Source organism: Nelusetta ayraudi, unplaced genomic scaffold (genome assembly GCF_046127955.1).
Source record: "Nelusetta ayraudi isolate G7.1 ecotype Tasmania unplaced genomic scaffold, CSIRO-AGI_Nayr_v1 ptg000011l, whole genome shotgun sequence".
Classification (NCBI taxonomy): Eukaryota; Metazoa; Chordata; class Actinopteri; order Tetraodontiformes; family Monacanthidae; genus Nelusetta; species Nelusetta ayraudi.
In genome coordinates, this window is record NW_027466061.1 from 12,379,431 (window position 1) to 12,392,623 (window position 13,193).

General features: G+C 47.5%; 1 protein-coding gene across 4 annotated transcripts; it reads left to right on the plus strand.

Annotated features, from left to right (window-relative positions):
• The first annotated feature begins 138 nt into the window (after nt 1–138).
• On the plus strand, nt 139–13,064 carry LOC142884999 (regulator of nonsense transcripts 1-like). 4 transcript variants are annotated; one of them, XM_076021063.1, is made up of 25 exons: nt 139–284; nt 1,086–1,500; nt 2,035–2,144; nt 2,943–3,032; nt 3,524–3,691; nt 3,783–3,963; nt 4,306–4,467; nt 4,670–4,754; nt 4,970–5,068; nt 5,469–5,577; nt 5,953–6,112; nt 6,242–6,360; nt 6,639–6,803; nt 6,943–7,057; nt 7,169–7,312; nt 7,405–7,618; nt 7,736–7,853; nt 7,963–8,119; nt 8,244–8,386; nt 8,483–8,657; nt 8,757–8,838; nt 9,109–9,270; nt 9,329–9,597; nt 10,471–10,590; nt 10,677–13,064. In XM_076021063.1, exons 2-24 carry the CDS (start codon nt 1,336–1,338, stop codon nt 10,585–10,587), a joined length of 3,309 nt encoding a protein of 1,102 aa, XP_075877178.1. In that variant the 5' UTR covers nt 139–284; nt 1,086–1,335; the 3' UTR covers nt 10,588–10,590; nt 10,677–13,064. The 4 variants fall into 4 exon arrangements, with proteins under 4 accessions (XP_075877178.1, XP_075877175.1, XP_075877177.1 ...); XM_076021060.1 differs by having other exon boundaries at nt 140–284; nt 2,008–2,144; XM_076021062.1 differs by having other exon boundaries at nt 140–284; nt 2,008–2,144; nt 9,341–9,597.
• The last annotated feature ends 129 nt before the right edge of the window (nt 13,065–13,193 follow it).

A 13,193-nucleotide genomic window follows, 5' to 3' on the forward strand; every position in this document is an offset into this window, starting at 1 on the left:
AGTCATAGATTAAAGTGACGGAATTGTCGTAGTCCAAGTTACATCTGAATAGGTCTTACAAAGCAGTGATGTAAATCAAATGTGTAGAACGTAATGATAATTTTTTTTATATACACATGAGAAACAACATCTCTTGAGATTTATGTTTTCTTTAATAGCAGAAGAGGGGTTTTGCACATGACAGGAAAATCTTAACCTGTCTGAATCTGTCTGAGAAAAATCCTCTCTTTGTTTAGAGAGACTCCTCCAACTTTTGTTCACTGTCGGATTCCTTGGAAACGTGGGTGAGTAACAACTGCACTGGGTGTTGCACGTTGTTGTACAGACCTGCTGAACTTGTTCTGAACTAACTGTAGGGTCACAAAGATTCTGGTACATCAGAAACATGTGTCTCACGTCTGATTGAAGCCGCGTCAAGAAAAGGACCTGGATTTCTCCGAAAATGATCAGAACCAGTCTGTTCGAAAAGCAAATTATCAAAGCGCAAAGCGTGTCCAACAGGGTGTAATGTATTTATAATATAGCCTAAGTGCGAGTGCAGGGCTGGATATGCATTTAATGTGCAACAGATGTGACAGAGAGCAGTCATGTTGATGCACGGAAACTCTATTGAGTGCAGCAAGTGTGAAAAACTGACTCAGAAAGTCTGTTGTTTTGTTTCTTCCAGCCAATAGAAATGTCGCCATGCACCGCTGTTATTTACATTTGCAGATTTATTGACGTGTTGCAGATTATTTCACACAGTCTATTCTCGTGCCACGTGACTTCTGTTTACCACTTCTATTTGAACCTCTTTGAGAGCTTTCCAGATGACAGGATTAGCCTTTGGCTCTTATTTGGCCATAACTGAGCACTGTTGCTACAATGAATGAAAAGAGGAGAAACGTGGAAAAAATAAATCTGCACACAGGCAGATAAATGCTTCCTTCATGTGTTGATCTTTTGATGATTCTTGACTGGGAGGGCACTTGAGTTCACCTTGCGTTCACTATTCAGCCTTGTGGCACCCGCATGTGACTCTGATTCCAGTCTGTGCATGTTTCTGCATGCCCCGCTGTCTCCTTTCCTTTCCTCGCCGCGGCTAGGTGACTCCCTGTAGGAGACGAGCGCTAGTGGACAAGGAGAGGAAACGAGCGGGGGGAGAAGCCAAACGGAACGCAGCCGTAGCCGAGGCGCTCGCTTCCCCCAGTCTCACAACACCAGCCTTTGCCGTTCCTTCTCGCTTCCCTCTGCGATAGCCTTCCACCGTTGCTCGGCTCCCTTGTCGGGGTACGGCTCCCGTGTCACCAATTCGTTCGAGGACGTCCGAGTAGCCGACCGCAGGAAGGCGACAACATGAGTGTCGAGGCGTACGGGCCGAGCTCGCAGACTCTAACGTTCCTCGACACCGAGGAAACCGAGCTGCTGGGAGCAGACACGCAGGGCTCCGAGTACGACTTCACCGACTTCACCCTGCCGAGCCAGACCCAGGGCCAGACACAGAGCCAGCTAGACAACCAGGTGAGCGCTGCGGTTCGCCGTACATCGCTGTCAATGCGCGTTTGCTTCGGGGACTGTCAGGGGAAGACACGGACTGGAGCTAAGCTAGCCTTTAGCCAGTAGCGTCGCTTTAGCACGATGCCACTCTGTCCCATCGCTCTCAGCACGCTCTCTCCCTGCTAATTAGCTAGCGTGCTAGGTAACAGCCCTTAGCTTTCTACTGCGAGCCGCATCGCCTGTCAAACGGCTAACGTGCCGACACAGCTGACATGTCAGAGCAGGATTTTTTGCCCCTTCAATATTCAGTCCCAGGACATCGGGGGCTGTTGAAAAGAAAATCCCAAGGTGCCCATTTGGCGATAAAAGCCACCCAGAGGTCCTAACTGTTCCCCAGCTGCTGCTAACTTCTCCATGCATCCAACGAAGTTGTGTTGTGAGGCACGGCAAGCGTTTGAATGTGGCGTGTCGATTGAACGTGTTCTGTGGTCGTTTCGTAATTCTGTTTTCCCGGGACTGTCCCCACCGCAGGTAAATGGCCCTGACGGTTTGTTGCAGAACGGAGACGACCCGGTAGTGAAGGCCAGCCAGCTCCTGGCAGAGCTGAACTTTGAGGAAGATGAGGAAGACACTTACTACACCAAGGATCTTCCTGTGCACGCATGCAGGTAAGCCGCCACACATGAAAGAGGCGGTGTTGACAGTGAGTGGGCAAAGTCACGTGTCCTCATCAGTAGGTTCATTGTTTTCATTCTGCCTTGTTGTTTTGATCTGATGGAAGTTCACCATGGAGCCTGTTTGTTTATACTCAACTTGGACCTGTGGATATACACACACACACACACACACACACACACACACACACACACACACACACACACACACACATATAAATAAATATATATATATATATATGTGTGTATATATGCATGCATGCATGCATGCATGCATATATACATACATACACAAACAGTCAAGCAGATATTTTCCACTGGTGATTGTCCAGGGTGTCACCCTGCCTTCGCCCTATGACAGCTGGGATGGGCTCCAGCAGACCCCCGTGACCCTGAGCTCAGGAAGAAGCGGGGATTGAAAATGGAAGGATGTATTATAGTCATCCTCGCTTTGGGTTTATTCCTCTGGGCCCTTATGATTCACCAGTCCTGCGACAAACAGTTTCTTTAAAAAAGATGTCCTACCAATATCTGCTTTTTAATTATGCAGGAAAATGCCAGACCGAAGGGCTTTTGAATTTCTGCAGCTATTGGGTTTTTATTTGAAAGGCTGTGAGAGTGAAAGAGTGTGAGACATCATTTATCAAGCAGTGTAATCAATAAGCTTTTCTTTGGTGATTAAATGTGTCATTGTGTGCCAGTCTGCAGTAAGATCATTTATCTTATTTGATCCCGTGATGTATTGGATCTGCCATGGAGGCACTATTATGATGTAACTCATTTCTTTTTCAGCTACTGTGGTATTCATGATCCTGCCTGTGTGGTCTACTGCAACACCAGCAAGAAGTGGTTCTGCAACGGCCGTGGAAACACATCCGGCAGGTAATGTACATCATTACAGTTGTTTGCTCTTTGCTGGTGTTGTGTACTTGGCTAAAGAAAATCCACACACAACAGTAGTACAGGTTTGAAAGCATAGCACTCTAAGCTCTGCACTTGTGACAGTTAATAATAAGCGACTGTTGCGTAATGATTGTATTAAAGGGACAGTGTTGATCTTTTTTTTTTTTTTTTTCAATCTTTCAAGTTCTTTGATACTTGAGAGATTTCTGCAAAAAAATCGTTTGAACGACCTTGTCGATGAACGAAACCAAACCCCCCTGTTGGTTTTAGCCGTGTGCGTGTGTGTGTTTTAATCCCACGGTCTCATTATTTGAGATCACATTAAACCCGAATGTGAATGTGTGTGTGCTATTGTTGAGTGTTTGTATATAATGTATCAGCAGTGCAAACAAAACCACACCTCACACAGGACTGCACTCTCCACCTGTTTGTCCCGCTGCTGCATTAATTGACATTCGCTTCACTTGTAGTCACATTGTGAACCACCTGGTGCGTGCAAAGTCCAAGGAGGTGACCCTGCACAAAGACGGCCCCCTGGGGGAAACTGTGCTGGAGTGTTACAACTGTGGCTGTCGCAACGTTTTCCTCCTGGGCTTCATCCCTGCTAAAGCCGACTCAGTCGTGGTGCTATTGTGCAGGTAACAGTGTGGTAAACTAGTTAAGCTACCGGTACCTCTGTGTGGAGGTTTGAAAAAAAAAAAAAAAACCTTTGTTTTGGTTGCAACGCAGACAGCCATGTGCCAGCCAGAGCAGCCTGAAGGACATCAACTGGGACAGCTCCCAGTGGCAGCCTCTCATCCAGGACCGCTGCTTCCTGTCTTGGCTGGTGAAAATCCCGTCAGAGCAGGAGCAGCTCCGGGCTCGGCAGATAGCCGCCCAGCAGATCAACAAGCTGGAGGAGCTGTGGAAGGTGATACATGTTGGATGATTTTCCAGCAAACCCACAAGTATCAAGTGGAAGTCCAGTTAGGACGATATGAACTGTATCTTTGAACCTGGGAGAAGTAACTTTTCCTTTCTGTAAAAACATGATCTGGACCTTGTGGAGCCGACGTGATCAGCGCTAGGTGTCTGTTGAGGCTCCACAACACATGATTATACAGTTTAGCACTGAATCACAGTGTGGGTTTTACCAAAAGGTTTACTTTTACCATACATGAAAGCAATGTAGCGTCTCTATTGTGCCATATCAATTAGATTTGAGAGAAGTATCTGTTGTTTAATACTCAGCCTGTGCTTCTCCTCATGGCAGGAAAACCCGTCTGCGACCCTGGAGGACCTGGAGAAGCCCGGTGTGGACGAGGAGCCCCAGCACGTGCTGTTGCGCTACGAGGATGCCTATCAGTACCAGAACATCTTTGGTCCCCTGGTGAAGCTGGAGGCTGACTATGACAAGAAACTCAAAGAGTCTCAGGTAAGTTTTAGCAACCTGCTCTTATCTACTGTACATATTGATTCATTTTAAATGTGAAACAAATACAACCATTTTTTGAGCCTTTAAAAAAATGATGTTTATCAGTTAATCATTTTAATATTCGCTACAGTTGTATGGTGTAGAGATTCTTTGGTGTACACCTCACTGATTATTGTTATTTTGTTTAATTCTTTGTCTCCAGACTCAAGACAACATAACAGTCAGATGGGACTTGGGTCTGAATAAAAAGAGGATTGCTTATTTCACTCTTCCAAAAACAGACTCAGGTATTTGTCCATTTTGAGTTTATCATCTTTGTGAGTGAAATGATAGTATGCAACCCCTTCAAAATAAGGGCCAAATTTCAAAAATGTGACATCGCAAAGACGTTACAAGATATCACTCTACTGTTAATTTGAAATCACTCTCCTGGTACCTCTTGTGCTTGCATTCTCTGATGCCAAGCCTTACCGAGGTGTCTGTCGTGTGTTCTGTCCTCCAGACATGCGACTCATGCAGGGGGATGAAATTTGCCTGAGATATAAAGGAGACCTGGCTGCCCCATGGAAAGGCATCGGACACGTCATCAAAGTCCCTGACAGTATCCTGACAGCTTCATGGCCACTCACATATACTCTGTGATGCATGTGTTAACAGTGCTATTTATTTTTCAAAGTTCTAGTTACGTTTTTGTTATGTGACCTTCACTGATGCAAATAAGCTTTAAATGAAATTAGCTGTTGATAACCTCTAGTGGCCACTTTGGAGAACTACAATAACATCTGCAATCTCGTCTTGTCTGTTAATGCTGCATCTTAATTCAGCTGAGTTTTCATCAAACAGACACTGGTTCAGAACCGTGTTTCTGCGTAAAACTACAATAGAATGTTAGCTTTTATGATATAACATTTTTTGACAGAACATTGTAGTCATCACAGATATGATGATGACCCCAGTACACGGTGCCTTACTTTAAAGTCGTCCTTAACCCACTGTGTCAGACTATGGTGATGAGATTGCCATTGAGCTGAGAAGCAGCGCTGGAGCCCCGGTGGAGATCCCACACAACTTTCAGGTGGACTTTGTGTGGAAGTCGACTTCCTTCGACAGGTATTGCATATAAAGCCACAGTCATTTTGTCCTTTGCTGCAATGCTCAACCCTTTTTAGTGCCTCAAAACCAGTCACTCCTATTCATGCTAAAATCTCTCCCAGTTTCTCGGTCAGTGAATGAAATATGTTTATGGTTATACACTGCAAAGTCTGCCAAAGGGTTTATCAAGGCCAGTAGGGTAAATGTTAGAGAGTTTAAGGTATTACTGTTATTACACGTATCCCCATGTTAAAGGAAATATGTCTCTATACTCCAGCTTGTGTCCTGATTGCTCCTGATTTCAGGGAGTCAGGGTGGATTTTCTTTTCAGCGGGATGAGACTTTGGCACATCCAGCTTCAATCCCTCCCCCATTATTCCTGCTGTCTCCCAGGATGCAAAGCGCCCTGAAGACATTCGCCGTGGACGAGACGTCTGTGTCTGGCTACATTTACCACAAGCTGCTGGGCCACGAGGTGGAAGACGTGGTCATCAAGTGTCAGCTGCCCAAGCGCTTCACCGCCCAGGGCCTGCCGGATCTCAACCACTCGCAGGTGAAGAGAGCGGAGTTGCTACGCTCATCACAGCCAACCCTTCTACAGTGAAACCTGCTGGTGAAGGTTCTAGAAGCTGTGCCAATCTCTCCCTGAAAGCTCACCCCAGTGTTGTCTGTTGTGGCGCAGGTGTATGCTGTGAAGACTGTGTTGCAGCGCCCTTTGAGTCTGATCCAGGGACCCCCGGGGACGGGAAAGACTGTGACCTCTGCAACCATCGTTTACCACCTCGCCAGACAAGGCAGCGGGTAGGTGGCGTTAAAAAAGGTTGACGTATATCAAAACACGTTTATGTAGCTCACTTTTATTCCTTGGCTTTTGACCCAGCATGAGACTGCATTTGTTTTATTGCTTTTTCTTTTTATTGCTGGCTTGTTCTACTGTTTTGTGTTATTATGTACAGCACTTTGTGTCAGCTGTGGTTGTATTTAAAAGTGCTTTATAACTAAAGTTGAGTTGAGTTAAGCCTGACCCATCCATAAGCTGAGGGTCGTGGGTGTTGCTATTAAACTCTTGTCCCCTGCAGGCCAGTTCTTGTATGTGCTCCAAGTAACATCGCCGTGGACCAGCTCACAGAGAAGATTCACCAGACGGGCCTGAAGGTTGTGAGGCTGTGTGCCAAGAGCAGGGAGGCCATCGACTCACCCGTGTCCTTCCTTGCTCTGCACAACCAGACCCGCAACATGGACAGGTAACAACACCTGGAGCATGCGGTGGGTCAGGTGGCAATGAACTCCAGCGGTTAAGCAGTCAGAATGTTTTTGAAAAATAACTTAGTGCAGCGATATTTGGTGGAATTAGTAACTGAGCAGAAACATTTGGTCCTGCAGCATGCCTGAACTCCAGAAGCTTCAGCAACTGAAGGATGAGACCGGAGAGCTGTCGTCTTCAGACGAGAAGCGATACCGAGCCCTGAGACGCACGGCAGAGAGGGAGCTGCTGATGGTGAGCGCTTCTGTTGGAGCTCAACTCCAACTCTGTTTGAGACGGTGTCAGCTGGAGATTAGGTTTGCCTCAGCACCAATCGTCTCACGACTGCTTAATTGTTTGTGCCAGAATGCCGACGTGATCTGCTGCACCTGCGTTGGGGCGGGAGACCCTCGTCTGGCCAAGATGCAGTTCCGATCCATCCTCATCGACGAGAGCACCCAGGCCACTGAGCCGGAGTGCATGGTCCCTGTCGTGCTGGGCACCAAGCAGGTGGGAGCGCCACTTCATCCAACGCATCTGCTGGAGTCACTTGTCAGTAGTGTAAAAACTCTGTGCTTTCGTCTGTCTATTCCTTCCTGCAGTTGATCCTGGTGGGTGACCACTGTCAGCTGGGCCCTGTGGTCATGTGCAAGAAGGCGGCCAAAGCAGGACTTTCTCAGTCTCTGTTTGAGCGCCTGGTGGTTTTGGGAATCAGGCCAATCCGTCTGCAGGTCCAGTACCGCATGCACCCCGCCCTCAGCGCCTTCCCCTCCAACATCTTCTACGAGGGCTCTCTGCAGAACGGAGTGACTGCTGGTGAGATGATACCTCAACCCGAATGGGGAAAAAAAATAATCCTGTCGTTGCAAAAGTGCTTTCTTTCCTTGTTTCCATCCACTCAAAGATCCTCGAACCATTTCCTCCTTTTTCCAGCGGACCGAGTGAAGAAAGGCTTCGACTTCCAGTGGCCACAGCTTGACAAACCCATGTTCTTCTATGTTACCCAAGGCCAAGAGGAAATTGCCAGCTCTGGAACTTCTTATCTCAACAGGTCTCTACTTTCTCTTTTCAAAATTAATGTTTCCAAGTTCTGCCATGTATGTTTCTTACCTGAGAGATCATTGAAAGTTTTACTGCAATTCAATCCTTTTTCACCTCAGGACTGAGGCAGCCAATGTAGAGAAAATAACCACCAGGCTGCTGAAGGCTGGAGCCAAACCCGATCAGATCGGCATCATCACTCCCTACGAGGGCCAGAGGTCCTACCTGGTGCAGTACATGCAGTTCAGCGGCTCCCTCCACACCAAACTTTACCAGGTACACCCGCACATCTGTTACATGATGAGTAAAAGTTTTTTTTTTTCTTCTTTCAGAATTATGAACGTCTTTTATTAAAGCACTAATTTTCCACACTGCTTTCTGTTTCTCTGTCTTTGTAAAGGAGGTGGAAATAGCCAGCGTGGACGCCTTCCAAGGCCGAGAGAAGGACTTCATCATCCTGTCGTGCGTGAGGGCCAACGAGCACCAGGGCATTGGCTTCCTCAACGACCCCCGCCGTCTCAATGTGGCGCTCACCAGAGCCAGGTGAGACTTTGCCCGGTGAAATTAAAACACGTTCCTCAGTAGCAGTGGTGTTTCTTTCCTGATAGACCCTGGACGCTGTGCACTCTTGTCCCGCAGGTACGGTGTGATCATTGTGGGCAACCCCAAAGCCCTCTCCAAGCAGCCTCTGTGGAACCACCTGCTGAACTACTACAAGGAGCAGAAGGTTCTGGTGGAGGGGCCCCTCAACAACCTGCGGGAGAGTCTCATGCAGTTCAGCAAGCCCCGCAAGCTCGTCAACACCATCAACCCCGTGAGTTTGCCAGTCAAGTGTGCACATGCAGATCAAAAGCTTTGAAAAGCAGTGGAATGATTTGCGACAACAGTGGTTTCTTATCATTGTGGCCTTCAGGGAGGCCGATTCATGAGCACGGCCATGTACGATGCCAGGGAAGCCCTCATCCCTGGCTCCGTCTATGACCGAAGCAACAACGGTAGGGAAACTGAATTGTTTTTTCTCACTTTAGCTGTAATATGTAGGGACAACCTTACTTATTAAGGACGTAATCCGGCCCACCATCAAAAAGTTGCAGTGCCACGACACTAGTCTGTGTTTTTTTTCTTCTTTGTGTCGCACAATTTCTAGAAAATGTAGCAAAAAGCAAAGCAAAAAATGTATAAATAAGATTTTTTTCATTTTTGTTATTGATACGGTGAAAACGGTGGTGAATGAGTAAAGGCAACACCATTTAATTCCTCCACAGGCCGTTCGTCCAACATGTATTTCCAGACCCACGACCAGATCGGTATGATTGGAGCCGGCCCCAGTCCCATGACATCCATGAACATCCCCATACCCTTCAACCTCGTGATGCCCCCCATACCTCCGCCAGGCTACATGGGGCAGGTCAACGGGCCCACATCAGGTGAGTGGGGAGTATCTTGTGGTACGTGGCTGGGAAACCTTCATCTGACTACTCGTAGTTCCTCCCTCAGGCCGCGGCGAACGAATGAAAGGCAAGTCTGGCAGCGGAGCAGGAGCAGGAGGCGGCGGCGCTCGAGGTGGCCGCCAGCGGAACCGCGGCAGCATGGGGAACCACCACGGAGCGGAGCGCGGCCATCACATGAGCGGCAGCCAGGTCAGCCAGGACCTGGGCTCCCAGCCCTTCTCTCAGGGCCCCCTGACGCAGGGCTACATGAGCCAGCCGTCACAGATGAGCCAGCCCGGCCTCTCCCAGGCTGAACTCTCTCAGGTGGGTTCACCGGACCGTCACACACTTCAAGGTCCAGTGTGTCAAATTTGCTTAACATACTGCCTATAAATACATTGATAAAAGTGTATACTCGCAGTACAATAAAAGTAATTTGGTTTTCCTTATATAAGAACCCTTAAGCTGCATTCAGACTGCCAGCCAAATTTCAATCTTCAGCCCATCCAGATTGAGACCGGACGGCTCTTTTGTAGTCTGAACAGTCACAAATCACATGAAATCCGCCTTCGGGAGGTAGTTTCATATTGCATTAGGACAGATGCGTCTCAGTCTCAGAGGGCACCATTCCAGGTGCGGAGCTGTGACGTAATGTAGCAGACATAGAAGTGGAAAACAGCTGGCTGGACAGAGGAGCAAACTCATTGGCTCATCAGTGTGTGGGGAAGAGATACTGTAGCTCCATTCAAGCCAAGCTCCAGGGCATGCATGTAGTGCCGCTGTCACAGTTATATGATGTCACACACTACACACACTGGACGATGCCTCCGCTCCGAAGTTGTTGCTACAGCAACCTGTCAGATGGGTCAATGATGTGGCCCAGTCTGAACTGAGCCAGACCCCATTTGGACACTTGCTGAAAACTGTGTGGGGACATTCTAGAGAGAGAGAGAGAGAGAGCGCTCAAGTTTGTTTCTTACTCCTATTTCGCTGCCATCTTGCGCCGCCATTTTTGAGGGAGCCCCATATTTAATGAAGCCTGCCTGACAGTGGCCTAAATATGACACACGCTGCCAGGCAGGCTTCCTTGAAAATTTGACCCACTGGATCGTTAAGACAGAAGCAGCCTGGTTCATACAGCATTTGTTACTGCAAAGTTGGTACATTTAAAGGTGTTTTGCGTGTGTTCAATTTCAGGACAGTTACCTTGGCGATGAGTTCAAGTCCCAGATTGATATCGCTTTGTCCCAAGACTCCACCTACCAGGGGGAGCGGGCCTACCAACACGGTGTGACTGGACTGTCCCAGTACTAGACTGTAAGTATCACAGGAGCAAATGTAGTCGCGTGTGTATGGAGAGAGTTCATCCGTCACGTCACTGACAGAATGTGTGTCTGTCCCAGGTTGCTGTAAAGGAGCTAGGCCTGCGTGAAGCTTAGTTCATCGGTATTTTAATCTGGGTAAAAACAAAAAAGAACAAACATGGATACCTGTTTTCCACTGCTACAACCGAAGCACCACTGTGTGAAAGTAACAGGAGAGGGACCGCGAGAGACCAACCAATCACAGGAGTGTGGGAGAAGAGCTGGACGAGAGGCGAGCAAGACACGACCGGACCGAGAGAGGGAACGCACCGCTGCTCACGGGCAAAGGTGTGGCCGAGGGAGGAGTGCTGTCGCTGTCGGCGCGGCGCAGGGAAAGAGGCCGGACCTTCACCGGGTCGAGGAGGGCGGGCAGGCGGTTCTGAAGGTTCTTTGGAAAGGTGGCTGCAAAGGGGCGACCGTGTCATCTCGTCCCCTCGTCGTGCCCCTGGAGCCCCCTGGTGGTTGGGAATCTTGCTCCGAAGGCTGAGAGTAGACGGAGGAGACGCGTCTCACGGAGAAAGCGTCCTCCAGGTCGACTCGACAGGACTTCTTCTGTGACTTGGAGGGAGGTGGAACAAGGAAGAGAGCGGACACAGCTGTTGAAGCAGTTGATAAAGGCAACTTTTCTAAACTCAAAGCTCGAATCGAGGCCCTGCGTTTGAGACCGCGAATCGGCACAGGGCGGAGGAGGTGTGTGGGGGGAAATGAACATTGTGTGGATATTCAGGCGGACTTGACGAGCGCCACGGCGTCGCGCCTCAAAAGAGCTCCAGTGAAATCTGAGGACTACACACCCACAGATCACTCACTTTTTTTCCCAGCTTTGAGTTAGAAAGTTTTCTAAAAGCAGGCTGTTTTCTTTGAGGTTTCCACAGGTGATGTTTGCTGGTGCAGTCGGCCTTTCTGACAGGACTGGTCTTTTCTCAAGGTGGTCCACCGAGCACTACAGGTGGTTGTTGGCTCTTGAAAGCATCCCAACGTGAAAGACAAAAAACATCTTTGTCTCCGGATCGGCGTCAAGGTCTGCTCGAAACATCTAAAACGGAGAGACAACCTTGTTTTTGTTCATCCAGGCATCTTTTAAGTGAAAGTGAACAGCAAAGGCAGCATCTTGCTGAGCCACGTTCTGCCGAAGCCCTGCAGCCCCTTAAAGCTAGCATGCTGAGCTCTTCCTCAGCCAATATAGCTAATTGCTTCCAATAAGTCAAGTGACGAGAGCAGTGATTCCCAAAGAGCCCGCCGCAAAGAGAAATCTAACAATTGAGCATATAAAAGTATGTTGTCGTTCTGCCGTAAGAGCCCCATTTCGCTAGAGATGCCTGTAGCTTCAGTTTGCATGTGTGAACCACCGTGACGACTCGCTGCAAACTGCATCAAACGGAACCTTGAATGAATTCACCACGTCAGATTGTGGTGACGGTCTGTCTTTCATTTAGAAATGCTCACCGATCACTGAGTGAAAGGCTCTGTGTCGTCGGTGCCCTTTTTAGAAATTTGACATAAAGACGTTATACATTTGTTTTTGGGGCGGAAGCTGATTCTAAACTTGCTTTGTGTTCCCTTGCTTTACTGTCTGTTTGCTGTTAAGCCACGACAGCGCTGAAAATATTAGTAGAGCAACGAGAGGATTATTAGTTCAAGATTATTAATTCTCTATAAATATACATAGTGGTGTGTGTGTTTGTGTCGTGCTAAAGATATAATATGCCTCATGTGAACACTAGTGAAGTTCTCATTCTCAGTGTATCCTCTTTTGTTAAAGCTAAAACTAACCACGTTTGATTTTAATGTTATTTAATTGCATGATGCACATGTTCTGACTCCACCACCTTGGACCTGATGCTTTGTCCACTGGCATGGATCAGTCCAGTTAAAGAAATGCATTCAGACTGCCTCATGAGAATGAAGACAGAGTGGGGGGAAGAATCTGAAGAAGTCTCCAGTGCACAATGGCTGTGCTCATGAATTGCACACTGTTCCTGCTAGGATGAGGACCAGCTCTGGCTGCCCTTAAAGAAAATATTGTTGTTGTTTATTTAAATTGAATGTTGACCCTGTCTAATTATCTACAAGAGTAGGATGTCTCTACTTTTTAAAATATTTATATTTTATTGTATTTTCCCTGTCGGTTTAAAGCCTAGTTGCTTGTGTTGATGTTACACATTAATTTTATTCTAAAAAAATCATACCCATAACCTATTGAGTCCTTACAACATGTATTTTATTGGTAGACAGCAACTCTGTTGAGCTATGTTCTGTCCTCACCATGTTTCCTGTGACAATGTAAACATCACAGGATTGCTGGTTTACAACAAGACTTAAAAAGGCTTTTTAGATGCACTCTGTTGTGTATTTTTCTTTCCTCTGACCTCAAAGATATTGTAGCTATGAATTCATGTACTCAGAAAGAGTCTCCTGTTACTGAACTTGGAAACAAAAGAAATAAACTTTGCTTCTTTTTGCTCCTTTAACTTGGCTCTGTCAGTTGTTTCATTTGACCAATGACGCGTTGAGGGTCCGCGCAGCGCATCGGTCTTCCCAAAACCCACCCTTGTC